At 42.9% G+C, this 20,660-nt stretch overlaps 1 protein-coding gene and 1 non-coding gene across 2 annotated transcripts; both read left to right on the forward strand.

The window, feature by feature from the left end:
• The first annotated feature begins 1,969 nt into the window (after positions 1–1,969).
• On the forward strand, positions 1,970–19,352 carry BTNL3 (butyrophilin like 3). The gene is given in 9 exon segments (XM_054684882.2): positions 1,970–2,152; positions 5,887–6,234; positions 10,304–10,378; positions 15,388–15,501; positions 16,572–16,594; positions 16,596–16,704; positions 17,137–17,163; positions 17,454–17,480; positions 18,066–19,352. Coding segments are annotated over 9 exon segments (1,332 nt in total). The 5' UTR covers positions 1,970–2,103; the 3' UTR covers positions 18,626–19,352.
• A 658-nt stretch (positions 19,353–20,010) lies between these two features.
• Positions 20,011–20,114, forward strand: LOC112209280 (U6 spliceosomal RNA). The gene has a single exon (XR_002944031.1). It is a non-coding gene; the product is annotated as a U6 spliceosomal RNA (small nuclear RNA).
• Positions 20,115–20,660: the final 546 nt, after the last annotated feature.

The raw sequence follows: 20,660 nt of genomic DNA on the forward strand, positions 1-20,660 counted from the left end.
CAAAGTGCCAGTCTTCCCCAATATCTCCTCTCAATTCCCCACCGCACCTTATAAAACTGGAATCAGAAATCTCACTCTGTCATTGTTCATCTAAGAATAAAAACACTGATTTTAATACTGTTTTACTGGTTTCAGCCTTCTAAGTACATAGGCCTCTAGGTATTCTGCAGATCACTGGTGGTCTTGATAGCCATTCATATATGTTCGTATTATGTTATTTTTCAACTAAATCGCAATTGAAAAAAACATCTTTAATATTATGCCCTTGGATCTGTTACTTCATTACTAATACTTGTGATGCAATAGGACACTTCACCTGTACTAAAAGGGCCAAGAGTAAATGTCTTGTTTTGTTGTTGTTGTTGTTAAACATGTCTACAGAGTTGGCAGTTAATGCTGAATTTGTCAAATAGCTCTTCCAAAATTATACTTGTATTTAAAAAATAAATGGATCTACCTAATTTCTATTCATTTAATTTGCAGTTTTGTCTTATTAAAGTGGTATGTTTTTCAATGTATTTTTTTCTGAAGTTGATCTCTTTACATTTCAGCTATTACTGTATGCAGAAAGAAATTGACTTGTAATCTTTGATTTTTTTGCATTTGTAATGGCTTTGTACTTAAGGTAGGATTACATGTTTACAGATTGTGGGGGGGAAAAAAAGAAAAGTGAAGGGAGAGAAAAGACGGGGCGAGTGGCCAGAGACCCTCAGGATCCGAGTTAACTCGGATTAACTCAGATGCTTTGTTCGGTCAATTTTCAGACTTCTTTTTTCCTAATACAAGCACTTAAGGATAAGCCTTTCTGTAAGAACTGCCTTACATGCATCTTAGTATTTTAAATGTAGTGTTTTCATTCTTCTTCTAGTCTAATTACCTTCAACTTCTATTATTAGTTCTCTTAGAGCCATTAGTTATTTAAAATTGTGTTATTAACAATTTCTAAGTTCATGGGGTTTCCTCTTTTTAAATTTCTCTTTACCTTCGTTGTCCTTCGTGGTGCTCTCCATGGAAACCTGCTTTCTGATCTAGTAAGTGCTTATTCTTTGTGCATGTCCCCAGACTTGAAATCACTGCATAATCCCTAACTGTGTGTGTCCTGGCTTAGTGCATCTAATGAATGACTGAATGAATGCATCTTTGCCTTACCCCCAGGCCTGAAACATCGTCTCGGTCCCCTTCTCAATACCTTGGATCCTTGGAGATCAAGGTCCTGGTTGTTCTGGCAAGTTCAACACAATCTGGCCTCATGATCAGAGTCCTGTCCCTGAACTCAAGACAAGGGAGGGATGGGCAGAATTACCTCATGCTGTGCCAGGAAATATGAGTCTCATGGAGCATTGCCTGTGTGCCTGGGCGAATTCACTGCCTCACTACCCTGTGCTGAGATGATCTCTCTTTTTTTTTTTTTTTTCTGAGATAGAGCCTCACTCTGTCACCAGACTGGAGTGTAGTGGTGCAATCTGGGCTCACTGCAACCTCCCCCTTCCCGGTTCAAGCAATTCTCCTGCCTCAGCCGCCCAAGTAGGTGGGACTACAGGTGCGCACCACCATGCCTGGCTAATTTTTGTATTTTCAGTAGAGACGGGGTTTCATCACGTTGGCCAGGATGATCTCGATCTCTTGACCTCGTGATTCACCTGCCTTGGCTTCCCAAAGTGCTGGGATTACAGGCATGAGCCACTGTGCCCGTCCAATCTCTCTTTCAGGGATAGATGCTCACTCTCTCTTGCAGCTCTGCCTGCCAGACTAAGCCTGAAAATATCTCTGCATCTGGCATTCCTTTACCACCTATGTGGGGCACAGCCCAGAACAAAGTCCCTCCAAGTGTACCCTACTCTCTTTCCATTATCATTTCTCTGGTCTGAGATAGATGTTTATGACCTGCCAATAAATGCAGAGACTCAAAGTCCAGTGCCCATACTCCTCATTCATACAGCCATGTTTAGGGAGGCTCTAGGGAGAAACGCACAGTTTGACATCGTTCATGGAGAGCCTCTCCATGGCTCCTGCGCCTGAGACAGCTGGCCTGACCTCCAAATCATTCATCCACCCCTGCTGTCATCTGTTTTCATAGTGTGAGATCAACCCACACGAATATCCATGGCTTTTGTGCTCATTTTGGTTCTCAGTTTCTACGAGCTGGTGTCAGGTAAGCCTTTCAGTTTGGACTGTTGTTTTTCTCCTTGTTGAATAATATTTTGAGTTCATTCATGACAATGATCTCAGCACAGTGAGATGCAGGAATCTTTGGTGCTTGCATTCTCCAGCTTCTCCTGGCCTCAGGCTGGAAACTACCAATGCCAGGAGCTGTGGGAAGCACAGGGCAGCAGGAATTGAGGAAGACTCCTTGGGCTGTTTCTCAAGGACTTGGGCACTATCACAGTAGCCCAGAATAATGGGAGCAGGCCCTGGGAGCAGGGAGGGAACACATCGAGAACGCCAAGGTAAACACATTGTTCTCCCCCGGTGGGCTGTGGGGCTTAGGCAGGGGAAGTCTCTAATAAAATCCCCAGGTTTTTGACTTGGGTGCCTGGGTGGAAGGTGGCACTGTTTAGGATGTTTGGAGAAAAAGACAATGTGTCCAGTTATGCACATGCTGAGTTAGAAACACCTGTAGTTATGGGGTAGAGCACCAGACCTTTAAGTGAGGAATAAGTTGGAACCTGGCACAGTCTAGGCAGAAACCCACTCTTCTTTCTCCTTCTAGTAACCATCAAGACAAAGCCTGGTGTGTAGGATATTCAGTAATCAAATAAATTTTGCAAGGAGAGATGGGGCTGGAGTAGAACACTGGATTCTGGGTGGTCAGTGTTAAGCCACAAAAAGTTCGTTTGACTGTGTTCACTTTCTGTCTGGAACAGTTCCATCCTGCTATTTGTCTGCCTGTGACTGTTTTGCTAAACGAAGCCAACAAAACAGAAATAAGGGGATCAAAATCCATGTGTGCTCAGAGGGCGCGGTGGCTCACACCTATAATCCCAGCACTTTGGGAGGCTGAGGCGGGTGGATCACCTGAGGTCAGGAGTTTGAGACTAGCCTGGCCAACATGGTGAAACCCCATCTCTATTAAAAACACAAAAATTAGCCGGGCGTGGTGGTGAGCGCCTGTAGTCCCAGCTACTCGGGAGGCTGAGGCACGAGAATCGCTTAAACCCAGGAGGCGGAGGTTGCAGTGTGCCAAGATCGCGCCACTGCACTCCAACCTGGGTGACAGAGTGAGACTTTGTCTCAAAAAAACAAAAACAAAAAACCACAATCCACGTGTGTTACTCACAAGACAGCCTCCGTTTAAGTCCATCCTCACCTATTTTCTGACAAGCCTTTCTGTCTGCTTTCTGTTTCTGCATGAGGCAGCAGGGCATGCTGGAAATGACCTTACAGGAAGTAACACTATTTTTAAAACTTTCCTTTTCTCTATGAGCTTGTGGCTAATAACTTCTATTAGCATCAGTTTTTGCTTGTGATGACATAGAGATAATAAGATCACATCTGTGACATTCCTGTGGCTGAAGGGCTGCTGTGTGGATTGCGTGAACTCGTGCATGTAGAGCGTCCAGCACGGAGCTCCACTGGGGCACAGTAGGTTGCAACAACAGACAGTGTTATTCCTTGCTTCTCCCCAGGGGAAGGAGTAAAGGGAGACGCTGTCGGCAAGACAAATGACAGCAGCAAGGCTGGCCGGAGAGACAGACATATACTAAAAACTGTTTGCCTGGCTTGAGAGTCTCACACAGCCTTGAAGGCAGCACTCACAGCAGCCCAGCTGACAGGCTGGGTCCCAAAAGCTGATCTAGAGCAAGGGCCTTTCTGCAGGTGGTTTGTTTAGCAGACCGTTCTCAGAAACAAAAGTGACAGGGTGCAGAGAGTGAAGCCAGTGGGAGGAAAGCCATAGAGGGTGCGCTAATGAGCAGGTTGCCGTGGTGGCAACTGGGACCCAGGCCTACTGGGTCCTTTGGAGGAACTGTATAGATGATGGCTCAGGATCTTTCCAACATCCACTGCTTCCTGTTCCCCACTGGGTGAGATGTGTCCCCCCCGGGACTATTAAAATCGCAAACCTTCTTGGCCACCCTGTGCCTGGGCTGAGGAGGTTCCAAAGGTTGCAAGAAGCCATCAGCAGAGAGGCAGAGGCCAGGCTCCAGGGGTGGAGCTGTCAGCAGGCAGGCAAGTGCCCATCCCATTCCAGGGGGACTCAGGGTTGGGTGGTGAGGAGCAGGGCCTCAAGATCTGCTACACCAGGTCAGCAGCTGGTCAGACACCAGGCTGCAAAGTCACGCCTCACTTAATAATACTCTTAAAGATGCATGAGTGAAATACATTTCAGCAAGATTTACAAAATGTACTTAAACTTAGAAATAATTAGTGCTAAAATTAAAAATATCCACTTATCTGGAAATTCACACATGGGATCCACTTTGCCTCTGATGCACATGCAGATCCCACACACAAGTATATCCATATACCATAAATGGATACATGTGAATCAATCAAGAGACACTGCCAATCAAAGGGGGTGGGTACTTAGAAGGTGAAGGGAGTGGGCCTCCATTGTTTGTGGTCTCTCTAAGAAGAACTCTAATCATACAGAGTTGTAAGTGTGATTTACACCAGAAAAATTACTTAGTTGACCACAAAACCAAGAAGCAAATGCAAAAAGAAAGTAGCGCTCACCATTCCTAGGCATAATCCCTGTCTGTGGAGCCCATTCTCCGTGCTGGGCATGGGGAATCCTGTGCTGAGGGAAACACACACACTCTGTCCTCATGAAGCTGAAAGTCGTGCAGGGAAGGCTCGCAGAAAACAAACAATTATGTCACTTGCAGCAAGATGAAGACAGTTTCAAGTGAAGATCAAGACAAAGCTGTACCAAGAAAATACAAACAAAACAAAACAGGTAAGCCATGTTGATAAAGCACTAGAGTGGGGGTGTCCAATCTTTTGCCTTCCCTGGGCCATTTTGAAAGAAGAACTAACACTAACGATAACTAATGAATGAAAAAATATCACAAAAAATCTTACAATGTTTTAAGAAAGTTTAAGAATTTGTGTTGGACCGTATTCAAAGCCGTCCTGAGTCTCAGGCAGCCCACAGGCTGTGGCTTGGACAAACTTTTGCTAGATGAAGTACTATTCAAGCACGAAATAATAAAGTGGAAAAACATAAAATTATTACCTGGAGTAAAAGGTAGGTGTCATGGAAAAGATATGTCACAACATCAGTGCACTAAAGGGCAAATCTCTGAAATAAAAACTACAAAATCTCCTCACTGTGTCACACCATGTCCTTCAGAATATGGCAGAAGTCTACTTAAAAAAAGAAGCACAAATAAATGTGCTTCAGCGGAGAATATATATTCCTTCCTTGTATCCATAAAACATTTACAAGATGTAATCATCTATTTGAAGGAAATGAATTTTCCCAAATTCGATATTTTATGGCCACTTACTCCCCTCCTGGGTCATTAAAAAAGGTTTTTAGCATAGAAGATGCAAAGGGGGTGGTGTGAGTGTTCATTAAGCAGATGGGCAGAGAGGAGAGCACGTGGAGATAGATTCTCCTCCAGTCAGGGAGTCTGCATTTGGAAGGTGCCTCTCAGGCCCCTGAATAACTCATCCCCAGAGACAGGGTTTCCTCAAGTTGAATGTGGGAATATTGATAGCACATACCTTACCTCATCTCACATGAGATGTGTGTGAGAACCGAGTGAAGTAACTGACATGGAAGCATTCTCGCAAGTGTAAGATGTGCAAATGCAAGTCATCAGGTTTAGAAAGAAGACTGATGGATCCCCCACCCCATACCCCACACATCTCCACCCACCAGAGCCCTGAGAAGGACTCAAGTGGATTTTGCTCAGTTGTCTGTTATGTTTCCTCCTATAGGACAGTGGCAAGTGACTGGACCCGGCAAGTTTGTCCAGGCCTTGGTTGGGGAGGACGCGGTGCTCTCCTGCTCCCTCTTTCCTGAGACCAGTGCAGAGGCCATGGAAGTGCGGTTCTTCAGGAATCAGTTCCATGCTGTGGTCCACCTCTACAGAGATGGGGAAGACTGGGAATCTAAGCAGATGCCACAGTATCGAGGGAGAACTGAGTTTGTGAAGGACTCCATTGCAGGGGGGCATGTCTCTCTAAGGCTAAAAAACATCACTCCCTCGGACATCGGCCTGTATGGGTGCTGGTTCAGTTCCCAGATTTACGATGAGGAGGCCACCTGGGAGCTGCGGGTGGCAGGTCAGTTGTTTATTTATGACTGAGTTGTCTTGTAAAGTCATGCTACCATTATCAGCTCTTAAAAGTATTTCAGATAATGAAATAAAACAGACTTTCCAGATTCTGACATGATGTAAAAAGGCTTCGGTGGGGATCACTGACCTGAGGTTTCTGGAGATGAGCCTGGCCCTGCCACCACACAGGTGGGATCATGACGCAGAACACAGCCACCTGCACCTGCCACCACCTGACAGGATACAGAGGAAAGCCACTCCCAGTGCTGGTGAAATGAGAGTGATAATGCCTGTCATATTTCAATTTCTTTTATTTTCTTCTTCTTTTTTCTTGACTTCTTGTGTGTTACTAAACTTTTTTTAGGATTCCATCACAGCTTATTCTTAGTCTTTTTTTAGTATAACATTTTGTAGTGTTTTCTTAGGTGCTGCTCTAGGTGTTATGATATTCATATATAATTTATCACAATCTACTGTATCAACATTTTACCACTTTGAAGTGTGGAAACTTCATTTTCATTCAGAGCCCTTCAAACTCCACAATTTAAAAATAACATTGCCTTGAGTATTTCTTCTATATACATAAGCACTATATCAGATAGTGACTTAATTTCTGTTTAAACCATCATATATAATTTTTATTTTTATTTTTTATTTTTTAGTTTTCTTTGAGACAGTCTTGTCCCGTCACCCAGGCTGGAGTGCAGTGGTGTGATCTCAGCTCACTGCAACCTCCACCTCCTGGATTCAAGTGACTCTTGTACCTCAGCCTCCTGAGTAGCTCAGATTACAGGCATGCGCCACCACACCCAGCTAATTTTTTTTTTGTATTTTTAGTAGAGATGGGGTTCTGCCATGTTGGCCGGCTGGTCTCAAACTCCTGGCCTCAAATGATCCCCTGCCTTGGGCTCCCAAAATGCTGGGATTACAGGTGTGAGCCACCACACCCAGCACGTATGTGATTGTTAAACACTAATAAAATGGAAAATCTATTGTAGTTTTCCTTATTCTTCTTTTTCTATTGCTTTTCTTCTTTCCTAATATTCCAAGATTCTTTCTTTTATCATTTCCTTTCTGTTTGAAGAATTTCCTCCAGCCATCCTTTTAGGATAGGTCTGCTAGTGACAAATTCTCTTAGTTTATGTTTATCTGAGAATAAATATGCAAAAGATTTCCTCTTTATTTGTGAATAATGGTTTTGCCAGATATAGAATTTGTGAGTTTCTTGATGGTTATTTTCTTTCAGCAGTTGAAAAATGTGCTACTTCTTTCTGGCCTTGAAGATTTCTCATGAAAAATCTGCTGTCATTGGTGTTTCTTTATTTTCAGAAATTTAATTATGATCTATCAAGGCATGAGTTTCTTTACATTTCTCCCATTTGGTGTGCTCTCAGCTTCTTGAATCCGTAGTTTCATGACTTTCACCTCATTTGATTAGATCAGCCATCATTTCTTTAAATACTCTTTCAGCTCTCTCTCTTTCTCCTCTCCTTCTGGGACTATGATGATATAAATGTTGATATTTTGTTATTGTCTCATAGGTCCTTGAGGATCTGCTTTTCCTCTTTAAAAAAATATTTTCCTCTCTTTTCATGCTGGTTAAGTTTCATTGTTGTATCCTGGAGTTAAAAATTTTTTTTTTTTTTTTTTTTTTTAATGAGATGGAGTCTCGCTCTGTCGCCCAGGCTGGATAGAGTGCAGTGGCGCGATCTCACTCACTGCAAGCTCTGCCTCCTGGATTCATGCCATTCTCCTGCCTCAGCCTCTGGAGTAGCTGGAACTACAGGCACCTGCCACTACACCCGGCTAATTTTTTTTGTATTTTTAGTAGAGATGGGGTTTCGCCGTGTTAACCAGGATGGTCTTGATCTCCTAATCTCGTGATCCGCCCGCCTTGGCCTCCCAAAGTGCTGGGATTACAGGCCTGAGCCACCATGCCAGGCCAATAATTTTATTTTCTGTCATCTCCACTCTAGCATTGAAGCTACCAAGTTAGTTTTTGTTTTTGCACTTTTTTCTGTTATATTACTTCTGATTTGTTTTTTATAACATCTATGTTTTTTGTTTTTTAAAATTTTTTGAGAGAATTCATAATTGCTTTTTGAAACATTTTAATAATAGCTATTCATGTTGGTCTTGGCAATCACATGATTGTCTATTTTCATTCAAGTTGATATTTAATTGGTTCTTGGTATGATGGGTAATTTTTAGTTGAAATCTAAATGGTTTAACTATTGTAAGATACTCTAGACCCTATGTAAAGCTTCTGTTTTGCAGGCAGTCACCATGTTTAGATTTATGGCTCAGGTCCAAGTCTATTTTTGGTGGTTGTGGCTCCAAATACAATTTAATTTTCAGAGACTTTACTGTGTTATTTTGGTCTACTTTGCTTAACTGATGTCACTGGAGATTCTGCTCATCCTTTCTAGTACTAACTGTGGCAGTAAAAGGTGTTTTCCCATGTTGCTCCTCACTGTTTCTTGTGAGAGAGGTGATCATCTGGCATAGTGGGAAAAAGTACTTTTCCCCTGGTCTCCAGTCAATGGAGCTTATGATCAATTCTTTTGCCAGCACCACTTTGTATATCATGTATTTTCAGCCATTTAGGGGTGGAAAGATTCCCGCTGGGCCACCTACTTCTGCTGGAGGTGGGAGTGGGGGAGTGGTCATAGGATGCTCAGCTGCTGTGTTTTTTTTCTACTCCTGGGGTCCCTAGTCAGTCCTCCTTAGTCTTTCCACTTTTCAAAATGCACCTATGCTTGCCTCATTTCTAGGGTTTATGATTTTACTTAGAGAAAGGAGCAAGGAAGAGAAGTCTACATCATCTTACTTGAGCCCCCTTCCTTGGTGCTTACACCACCATCATTCTTTCATTAATTTATTGACTAACAAACATTTATTAGGCTCCATGCACTGATCCAGACCCTGGGGAATGGCAGAGAACAACACTCAGAGAGGAAGTTCTGTTTGGAGTGGTTAAAAGGCAATATTAAATCATAAAATTGAAGTCAACCACATAAGAGGTACTTTTGCGTATTTCCCAAGTCACAAATCTGAATGTCACAATAAACCCTTCCTTGATGTTCAGTCCTATTGATTCAACCTCTCAAATAGATTCTGCACCTGCCGTTCCCCTTCTCAGAGCCCTCCTCCTCCCCAGCCCTTCTTTTCTCTCACTGGAGTCACTTCAGTAGTTGCATGGCGGGTCACTCTCCTCCGGAGTGTTCTCTGTGGTCCCTCCTCCATGCTGCTGCCTGGAGACCTCTCTAACATACAGGCCTTGCCATAACTCCCACCTGCTGGAAGCTGGTAAGAGCCCTACTGGTCTACAGTTCTTAAAGTGGCTGTGGGCAAGTCCACGTTGCTCAGGTCAGTGAATGTACGACCTCCACGGCTTGCCTTGTGCCTTTTTCAGATCTTGTCTCACACCCCTACTCTCTTATACATCATTATCTGGAATATAAATATTCATGAGTCCTTGAAATCACTGTGGCATGTTAACTTTTCACATTGTGGTTTGTACTTGCCTCTTTTTGTCTAAAATGCTTCCCCTCTCCCAGACCTGACCACAACAAAACTCCTATTTTCTGACACAGAAGGGTGCAAATGTCATCTCCAGGAAGCTGTGCCTTTCCCTGACAGTTAAGCACTCTTCTCTGTGCTAACCTGACTATGCTTTCATAGTTTCCATTTCACTATGAAATGTATTTTATACAGTTTCCTCACTATTTGATCAATGAGTTTCTCATTAGAAGGGGCTGTGTCTTATTCACTGCATCCTATTTCATACTTAGGAATATCCAGGCATATATAGTGGCTGCTAAATAAATGTTGAATGAACATAGACCATGGAAGGGCTTGCAGTAGTAGCATGAGTGGATGTGTGTGTAAGAGAGAGAGAGAGAAAAGGATGTGTGTGTAAGAGACAGAGAGAAAAGGATGTGTGTGTGTGAGAGAGAGAGAGAGAGAAAAAAGGATGTGTGTGTGTTATGGGTACAGGCTTGATGAACCAGACTCAAAATGCTGTAAGCTTGAAATTTGGTCTTTGCTTTCATCTTTCCCTGCTTTCTTCCCAGCACTGGGCTCACTTCCTCTCATTTCCATCGTGGGATATGTTGACGGAGGTATCCAGTTACTCTGCCTGTCCTCAGGCTGGTTCCCCCAGCCCACAGCCAAGTGGAAAGGTCCACAAGGACAGGATTTGTCTTCAGACTCCAGAGCAAATGCAGATGGGCACAGCCTGTATGATGTGGAGATCTCCATTATAGTCCAGGAAGATGCTGGGAGCATATTGTGTTCCATCCACCTTGCTGAGTGGAGTCATGAGGTGGAATCCAAGGTATTGATAGGAGGTGAGTGGGGAGAAGGAGGAGCAAGGAATGGGTGTGTGCATACGTAACCCAGGGTAGAGCAGCAGCTTGTGTCTGGGATTGTTGTATAGTACCATCCAGCTTCAATGATTTGTTTTGAGAGTCAAAGATTGATGAGGTATAAAAAACAAAACCAAACATTTGATGAGGCAGAAGTAGAATAGTTTACAATTTCAAGGCAGTAGAATTAAGTATTTCCTTCACCACACAATACCCCAATGGTGCAACACTCACAACTCAACACGTAACAAAACTTAAGGAAATTAACTCTAGGACTAAGAAAATAATTGTTTCTTCATTTTTAGAAAACGTCGTTGCTCCTTCATGAAGCAGAATAAAACTGTAGAAAATTTCAGAAAGGATTTACAAATAGTAGGAAAATTTACATAAACTAAAATGCTTCCAGAATCACACTCAATGTAAAAGGATTGAATTTGCCAGTTAAAAGATAAAGAATCTCAGACTGGATTTAAAAATCTCATCGCTTGAACCCAGCAGGCAGAGGTTGCAGTGAGCCGAGATGGCACCACTGTGCTCCAGCCTGGGTGGCAGAGCAAGACTCCATCTCAAAAACATAAAAATAAAAATAAAAATAAAAATAGACAAATACTAAAAATCTCAATTGCAATTCATAAGAGGAAAAATGTAGCACATATCAGCTATTCATCGAAAATAAAAAATACTCGAGAAATATTAATCACGAAGAATTGAACAGATATATTAGTGTCAAGAAAAGGAAGACAAAGTTTTAAGAAAAAGGGCATTAGGGATAGAGTTATTTCAAAAACATAAGTTCACTCAGTATAAGAATATGAAAATTTTAAATATATATATGTACCTTATACATGTAAAACATAGAAAATATCAACAGAAATAAGAAAAAAGGTCATACTTCGAGTTCTAAAGTTGATTAAATAAGTAGACAAAATGAGTAAGAATATATAATATTTGAACTAAAAATTAATAGGTCTGAAATAACGTATTTTTGGAGATGGCACTCCAGGTTTGTAGAATATACAGTAATTTTTACCATACTTGGAACTTTTATAAAATTTTACCAGATATAAACACATACAATGGTTTTAAGAAAATTTTCAGACATAGATATCATGCACACGAAATTCTCTAATCATAATTTAATAAAGTCAAATGACCACAGCAAAAGATAGTTTAAATTCTTATGTGTTTGAAAAATTTTTAAACATTAAAATAACTGAGAAATTGAAGAAAGCATAGTGATAGGTAGAAAATTCTTAAAACTGAATGATAATAAAATTACAATCTATTATAATGTGTAAAATAGAACTAATATAGTTTTCTGAGTCAAAATTTTATCTGGCTGGGCGCAATGGCTCACGCCTGTAATCCCAGCACTTTGGGAGGCCAAGACAGGTGGATCACCTGAGGTCAGGAGTTCAAGACCAGCCTGGCCATAATGGTGAAACCCCGTCTCTACTAAAAATACAAAAATTAGCCAGGTGTGGTGGCGGGTGCCTGTAATCCCAGCTACCTGGGAAGCTGAGGCAGGAGAATTGCTTGAACCCGGGAGGCAGAGGTTGTGGTGAGCCGAGATCATGCCACTGCACTCCAGCCTGGGTGATAGAGCAAGACTCCATCTCAAAAAAAATATATATATATATCCTTTAATGCTTAAATGTTCTTATTAGCATGAAATAGCTGAATATTGATATTAGGCATCAATATATATTTCAGAAAACAGCAAAAGAAAGTGGAAGAAATCCTAAAGATATAGAAATATGGAAATATAAAGACAAATAGTGCACATTAATACATCTAAAGTTAGACGGTTTGAAGTGTTATTAAAATAGATAAACTGGCAACATCAGTTAAGAATAAAGGAGAAACAGCACAATTAAGGCAGGAAATAACAAGAAGGCACAACTAAAGATTTAGTAGAGATTTGTAAGATAAACTGCTTTGAATAACTTTTTCCTTTTCTATTGAATATGATGAAGTGAAAGTTTTCATAGAAAAATATAAAATACAGGACAGGCGCAGTGGCTCATGCCTGTAGTCCCAGCAGTTTGGAAGGCTGAGGCGGGCAGATCGCTTGAGGTCAGGAGTTTGAGACCAGCCTGCCCAACATGGAGAAACCCCATCTCTACTAAAAATACAAAAATTAGCTGGGCGTGGTGGTGTGTGTCTGTAATCCCAGCTACTTGGGAGGCTGAGGCATGAGAATCACTTAAATCCAGGAGACAGAGATTGCAGTGAGCTGAGATCGCCCCACTGTACTCCAGCCTGGGGGACAGAGTGAGACTTTGTCTCAAAAATTTTTAAAAAAGAAGAAAAAAGTAAAATACAAAATCCGAAGGAAAGATAGACCACCTGACTAATTTGTAACCATGAAAGAGGTGGAGTCAGCATTAAAAAGTCTTCCCACAAGGAAGACACAAGGCCCACATTGTTTTATATACAAAGTCTACCAAATATTCAAGAAAAGAGAAAATGTATCTTTCAGGAAGTCGGCCAGAGAGCAGAAAAATAGGAAATATTAAACTCATTTTATTGAGTCAACATAATTTTGGTGTCATAAGAGAAATGGGCAATTCAAAAAAGGAAAAATTTTTACCAACATTACTCATAATTGAAAATGTAAAAATCTTACCAAAAATTTTGCAAGTAGAAAAGTCCACAAAAACATATATCATGACCAAACTTATCCTGGAAAAAAATGTTAGGTCAACATGGGAACATATATTAATGTAATTATAACATAATTCGTTAAAAGAGATAAACTATAATTTTCTTAGTAGATGTAAATAAAACAGATAACTTTCAACATCTATTCATCATGATTTCAACACTTGCAAATCTAGAAATAGAAGAAAAATTTTTTATCAATCTAGAAATAGGAGAGACTCTGCTTAATCTGATGAAAAGATATCTAAAGATACTTGCAGCAAACATCATATAAAATAATAAGCCACCTAATTTTTTAAATACATACCGAAAACATTATACATAATGTGTCATTTAAAATCATAACATAAGGAGATTGCATTAAACACTTCTGTTCCACATTATATTAAAGTACTGTTACTATTAGCAACCACTTCAATAAGGGAAGAAAATGTAAAAGTTATAACTTTTAGAAAGAAAAAAATTAAATGGCCATTGTTCACAGTTTATATGATGATATAAATGGAAAATTTAGAAAAATGTACAGACAAATTCTTTCAACTCATAAAAGAACCCATCGTGTTCATGAAAAATGAGAGGAATAAACAAAATCAATTGCATTAGTAAACACCAGCAAAGGAAGAAAAACACATGCCATGTACAATAACAATAAAAAATATGTTAACCAGGAATAAGTCTAATAAAATGTTTACAAAATCTTATTGAAGGTTATTATAAAACTGTATTAAAAGACACTAATGAAAACTAAAATAAGAGAACAAACATAACACCTTTCAGATAAGAAGATGCATGTTTTTAAAGATATCAGTTCTCCTAGAATTGCTGTACAGATTCAATACAATTCCATAGAAAAATCTCAGCACATTTTTTGGTTTGTTTGTTTTTTGAGATGAGCTGTCACTCTGTCACCCATGCTGGAGTATAGTGGTGCAATCATGGCTCATTGCAACCTCAATTTCCCATGCTCAAGCAATCCTCCCATCTCAGCCTTCCAAGTAGCTGGGACCACAGGTGTGCACCCCCATGCCTGGCTAATTTTTTTTAATTTTAAATATTTTTATAGATGGGGGGGGGTCTCACTTTGTTGCCTAGACTGGTCTCGAACTCTTGTCCTTAAGAAATCCTCCCGGCCAGGCGCGGTGGCTCATGCCTGTAATCCCAGCACTTTGGGAGGCCGAGACGGGAGGATCACGAGGTTAGGAGATCGAGACCATCCTGGCTAACATGGTGAAACACCATCTCTACTAAAAATACAAAAAATTAGCCAGGCGTGGTGGTGGGCGCCTGTAGTCCCAGCCACTCAGGAGGCTGAGGAAGGAGAATGGCGTGAACCCGGGAGGCAGAGGTTGCAGTGAGCCGAGATCGCGCCACTGCACTCCTGCATGGGCAACAGAGCAAGACTCTGTCTCAACAAAACAAAACAAAACAAAACAAAGAAATCTAAAGGAGAAAAGAATAAACATTACCTTAAAAAAAAAAAAAAAAAAAAGAAATCCTCCCACTTTGGCCTCCCAAACTGCTGGGATTATAGGCATGAGCCACTGCACCTGGCCCAGAGTTTTCTTAAAGCCTAACAAGTCAATTCCAAAGTTTATGTGGCAAAACAAATAGCCAAGAATTGCTAAGATACAGTGGAATAAGAGCAAGCTAAGAAGCTTAGTCTTATCTCAGAGACATATCCCAAAACTTTGAAGATTAAGCCAATTAAAATTATTGGCACAGAGATAACCCTATGGATCAATGAGAGAGAACAAAGAGCCCAGAAACAAATCCAAGCTTGAACATGAGGTACACAGAGGTGACCTTGCATGTGTGGCAGTGTGTAAAGCAAGGTCCACTCAACAAACATTGCCAGCAGAGTCAACACCTGCTTAGAAGATGACATTGAACTTCTGCCTCATTAGACACAGACACACACACACACGTGTGTGTGTGTATATATATATATATATATATATATGAAATCCAGATGGATCAAGACGTTTACAGAAATGCAAAGCTTTAAATCTGTGGAAGAAATGAGAGAAAAATGTTTTCATCTTGGGGTACTGGGGGATTCCTTAAATGGGCGTAAAATTGCCTTACCTGCTTAGCTATCACTAAGGGTCTGTGGGACTGTTTTTCAGAGACGTTTTTCCAGCCCTCACCTTGGCGCCTGGCTTCTATTTTACTCGGGTTACTCTGTGGTGCCCTGTGTGCTGTTGTCATGGGGATGATCATTGTTTTCTTCAAATCCAAAGGTAAGTGAGAGAGAGAAGCACGGGCCCGTACCTTCTTCATGGTTCCAGTGGAGCTGATATCAGGCTGCCCTCACACACCTCTGGGCTCTGCTCTTCCAGCCCTAGGCCTACAGGGGCCACCACCTGAGGCACAGGGAACCCAGTCTTCAGCCTCCTCTGTGCTGGCCTGAAATGGCTCCTTCAGAAAATGCCAGCCTCTGCCAATCCCTTTCTACTTTACATGGAGCACAGGATAAGCACATAATTGATTTTCAGTACATAAAGAGTTCACATAAATTTCCACCAACAGGCTGAGTGCTGTGGCTCGTGTCTGTAATCCCAGCACTTTGGGAGGCCGATGTGGGAGGATCACTTGAGCCCAGGAGTGTAAGACCATCCTGGGCAACATGGCGAGAACTCCTCTCTACAAAAAAATTTTAAAAAATAAAATAAAATAATTAGCCGGGTGTGGTGGTGCGTGACTGTGGTCCCAGCTACTCAGGAGGTTGAGACGGGAGGACGGCTTGAGCACAGGAGGTCAAGGCTTTAGTGAGCCATGTTCGTACCACTGCACATCAGCCTGGGCGACAGAGTGAGACCCTGACTCAAAAAATAAATATATAAAAATAAATAAATTTCTACTAACGACAACAAGAGACAATAAGAAAATTTCAGGGTGGTTGCAAAGACTTCATAGAAGAGGAAATAAAACTGACTGACTGAGATAAAATGATAATCTCAGTAAGAGTCTTCACCCTAGAACAAATTTCCTCCTCCTTGGGAGTGACACTTCCCCTTGGGGGTGAGGCCACCCCCGCCTCCCCTCCCAGCCGCCTTCTCCCATCTCCATCCCCACCTCCACAGCATCCCAGCTGTTGTCCCTCTCCTTAGCATGCACCTTCCTGATCTCTTGCTCCACCCCAGAGAGCCACACTCCGTGCAGGGGCTGGGGAGACGAGCACATATAAGTGTCCTAGGAGAGGCCCTGCCCTTCACACCTGCAGCTTGTCCCACCTGTGCAAGGAGCCAGCGTCATGTTTGTGCCTTGCACACTCCTGTGTCCACCACTGAATATACCGTTTCTGTTTCAGGGAAAATCCAGGCGGAACTGGGTGAGTATGTGTCATGTCCTGAGCCTCCCACACATGGTTCTCCCGGGTCCCTCCCTGATCCACAGTTTGAGCCTCTGGACGACCCTGGCTGCAGGCTGGACAGGAAGCACCGGCAGGTGGAGGAGAGCACCTGCTCGCTCTCTCCATCCACTGCTCATGAGTTACCCCTCGGACATCTGGAGGGCTTAGGATAGGCCCCGGGGCCTGGGAGTCCCCACAAATTGTCTGTGCCTGTTGCCCGTTGGTTTGCTGTGTGTGTGGTGGGGGGAGGTGTTGATCCTGAGCTCTGAGGGTGTGTGGGCCACAGTGAGGAACCTGAGAAAAATTTGTGGGTGATCCTCGACCTCCCCTGGCCTGATGCTTTGAGACTTTATCCAGTTCTGTATCAACCACTAAATAGTCTGCTTTTTGTTTCGTGGAAACTCCAGGATAAACTGGGTGAGAGTGTTATCACTCGCAGGGATTTCCTCCCACGCCCTCCCTGGGACCCTGCTCTGTGACGTCAGCCTCTTACGTGTTTTTTGTTTTTGTTTTTGTTTTTCAGACTGGAGAAGAAAGCACGGACAGGCAGGTAAAAGAAAATATTCCTCTTCACACATTTATGACTCCTTTCCAAGTCTCTCGTTTATGGATTTTTATATCCTGAGGCCCGTGGGTCCCTGCAGAGCCAAGCTTGTGATGGGAACTCTGAAACTGCAGATTCTGGGGGAGGTGCATTTTGTAGAGAAACCCCATAGCCTTCTTCAGATCTCTGGAGGGCCCACAACACTCAAAAATGGTCCCAATCCTTGGTCTCTCCCTTCTCCCTGCGCCGTTTCCCACGTGAGCACTGAACTGCCTGCTCTCTCTGCTTGCTTTCAGAATTGAGAGACGCCAGGAAACACGCAGGTACCAACGCCTGAGAGGGTGACAGTGGGCATGCAGTAGGAAGATGACCAGTGACAGATATGGCGCCCATCCAGCTTGTAGACAGCAAATCTGTGATGCCCCAATCCACCCCAGGGTGCAGCTGCCTCTAAATACACTTCTTGGCCCAGGACTTGGAGGGAAAAGCGTAGGGACTGGGTCAGCTAGGAGGGGTCACAGGCAAGACGCCAGGGAACTGAGGGCATTAGTAGCTGGCTTCTAGGGGTCTGTGCGAAGGGGAACGAAGTGAAGTTAGCAGGAACTGGTGGGTGGAAGGAAGCTGAATCCTGGAGTCACTCAAGGTCTCACAGAGTCAAATAGAGGGCTTACGTGGGAGGGCAGTGGTAGGGCTGGGTGATATAGAGGAGTTGAACATCTCATGGTTGAGCATCTCCAAGCATCAGTGAGGCACGGGGGCTGCCCTGGAGAAGGTACATGGCTGGTGGGATAGTGGGACTGGCCGGATCCTACCCGGAGCCAGTCTGCAGTGGGAGGGTCGACCGCTTGTTCCAGCCCAGATTTCGTCTTCAGTAACTCATGCTTCCTCTCTCCCCCACCGCACCCCAGTGGAGGTGACTCTGGATCCAGAGACGGCTCACCCGCAGCTCTGCGTTTCTGATCTGAAAACTGTGACCCATAGAAAAGCTCCCCAGGAGGTGCCTCACTCTGAGAAGAGATTTACGAGGAAGAGTGTGGTGGCTTCTCAGGGTTTCCGAGCAGGGAAACATTACTGGGAGGTGGACGTGGGACAAAATGTAGGGTGGTATGTGGGAGTGTGTCGGGATGATGTAGACAGGGGGAAGAACAGTGTGACTTTGTCTCCCAGCAATGGGTATTGGGTCCTCAGACTGACAACAGAACATCTGTATTTCACATTCAATCCCCATTTAATCAGCCTCCCCCCCAGCACCCCTCCTACACGAGTGGGGGTCTTCCTGGACTATGAGGGTGGGACCATCTCCTTCTTCAATACAAATGACCAGTCCCTTATTTATACCCTGCTGACATGTCAGTTTGAAGGCTTGTTGAGACCCTATATCCAGCACGCGATGTATGACGAGGAAAGGGGGACTCCCATATTCATATGTCCAGTGTCCCGGGGATCAGAGAGAGAAGACCCTGCTTAAAGGGCCCCACACCACAGACCCAGACACAGCCAAGGGAGAGTGCTCCCGACAGGTGGCCCCAGCTTCCTCTCCAGAGCCTGCGCACAGACAGTCACGCCCCCCACTCTCCTTTAGGGAGCTGAGGTTCTTCTGCCCTGAGCCCTGCAGCAGCGGCAGTCACAGCTTCCAGATGAGGGGGGATTGGCCTGACCCTGTGGGAGTCAGAAGCCATGGCTGCCCTGAAGTGGGGACGGAATAGACTCACATTAGGTTTAGTTTGTGAAAACTCCATGCAGCTAAGTGACCTTGAACAAGTCACAACCTCCCAGGCTCCTCATTTGTTAGTTACGGAGAGTGATTCCCGCCTCACAGGTAAGATTAAAGAGACAATGAATGTGAATCATGCTTGCAGGTTTGAGGGCACAGTGTTTGCTAATGATGTGTTTTTATATTATACATTTTCCCACCATAAACTCTGTTTGCTTATTCCACATTAATTTACTTTTCTCTATACCAAATCACCCATGGAATAGTTATTGAACACCTGCTTTGTGAGGCTCAAAGAATAAAGAGGAGGGAGGATTTTTCACTGATTCTATAAGCCCAGCATTACCTGATACCAAAACCAGGCAAAGAAAACAGAAGAAGAGGAAGGAAAACTACAGGTCCATATCCCTCATTAACACAGACCAAAAATTCTAAATAAAATTTTAGCAAATTAAACTAAACAATATATTTAAAGATGATATATAACTACTCAGTGTGGTTTGTCCCACAAATGCAGAGTTGGTTTAATATTTAAATATCAACCAGTGTAATTCAGCACGTTAATAAAGTAAAAAAGAAAACCATATGATCATGTCAATGATGCAGAAAAAAAGTTTCATAAAGCCACCATCATTACTGATAAAACCTGTCAACAAGGAAGATACACAGATGAAAAATAAGCACAGGAAGAGATACTTAATGTCATTAAACACTAAGAAAATGCAAACTAAAACCACAACAAGATACCATTACCATCTATTAAAGTGGCTAAAATTACAAAGCCTGACAATAGCAAGTGTTGGTGAGGATGTGGAGGGAAGGAACTCTCATACACTGCTCATGGGACTGTCAAATACTATGGTCACTTTGGAAAACAGTTCAGTAGTTCCTTTAAAAGTTCAACAGTCACTAACCATATGATCCAGCATGGCCTTCTAATTACTTTTCCAAGAGAAAAGGAAATCTGTGAATGTTCATAGCAGCTTTATTTGTAATAGCCAAAATTTGAAAACAACACAAAGTTCACCAATTGATAACAAATGATGATATATCCATGCAAATAAAGTGCTACTCGGAAATAAAAAAGAATATTGTTATACACACAAAATCATTAAATCTCACAGAAATTATTACAAGTAGTGCTTGCTTTGGCAGCACGTTTAGTAAAATTGGAATGATACAGAGATTAGCGTAGCCCCTGCACAAGGAGGACGTGCAAATTCATGAAGTGTTCCATATTTTAAATTTAATTTTACGATAAAGAAAAACATTGGAGGGCTGGGCGCGGTGGCTCACGCCTGTAATCCCAGCACTTTGGGAGGCTGAGGCGGTTGGATCACAAGGTCAGGAGATTGAGACCATCCTGGCTAACATGATGAAACCCCGTCTCTACTAAAAATACAAAAAATTAGCTGGGCATGGTGGTGGACACCTGTAGTCCCAGCTACTCGGGAGGCTGAGGCAGGAGAATGGCGTGAACCCAGGGGGCGGAGCTTGCAGTGAGCCGAGATGGCGCCACTGCACTCCAACCTGGGCAACAGAGCAAGACTCCGTCTCAAAAAAAAAAAAAAAAAAAAAAAAAAAAAGAAAAGAAAAGAAAAGAAAAGAAAAACATAGGAAGGATCTGGCAAGATGTCTGAATAGGAACGCTCTGGCCTGCCAGTGAGACCAATGCAGAAGGCAGGGGATTTCTGCATTTCCAACTGAGGTACCCTGTTCATCTCATTGGGACTGGTTAGGCAGTGGGTGCAGCCCATGGAAGGCAAGCAGAAGCAGGGTGGGGCGTTGC

This window comes from Pan troglodytes, chromosome 4 (assembly GCF_028858775.2).
Source record: "Pan troglodytes isolate AG18354 chromosome 4, NHGRI_mPanTro3-v2.0_pri, whole genome shotgun sequence".
NCBI lineage: Eukaryota > Metazoa > Chordata > Mammalia > Primates > Hominidae > Pan > Pan troglodytes.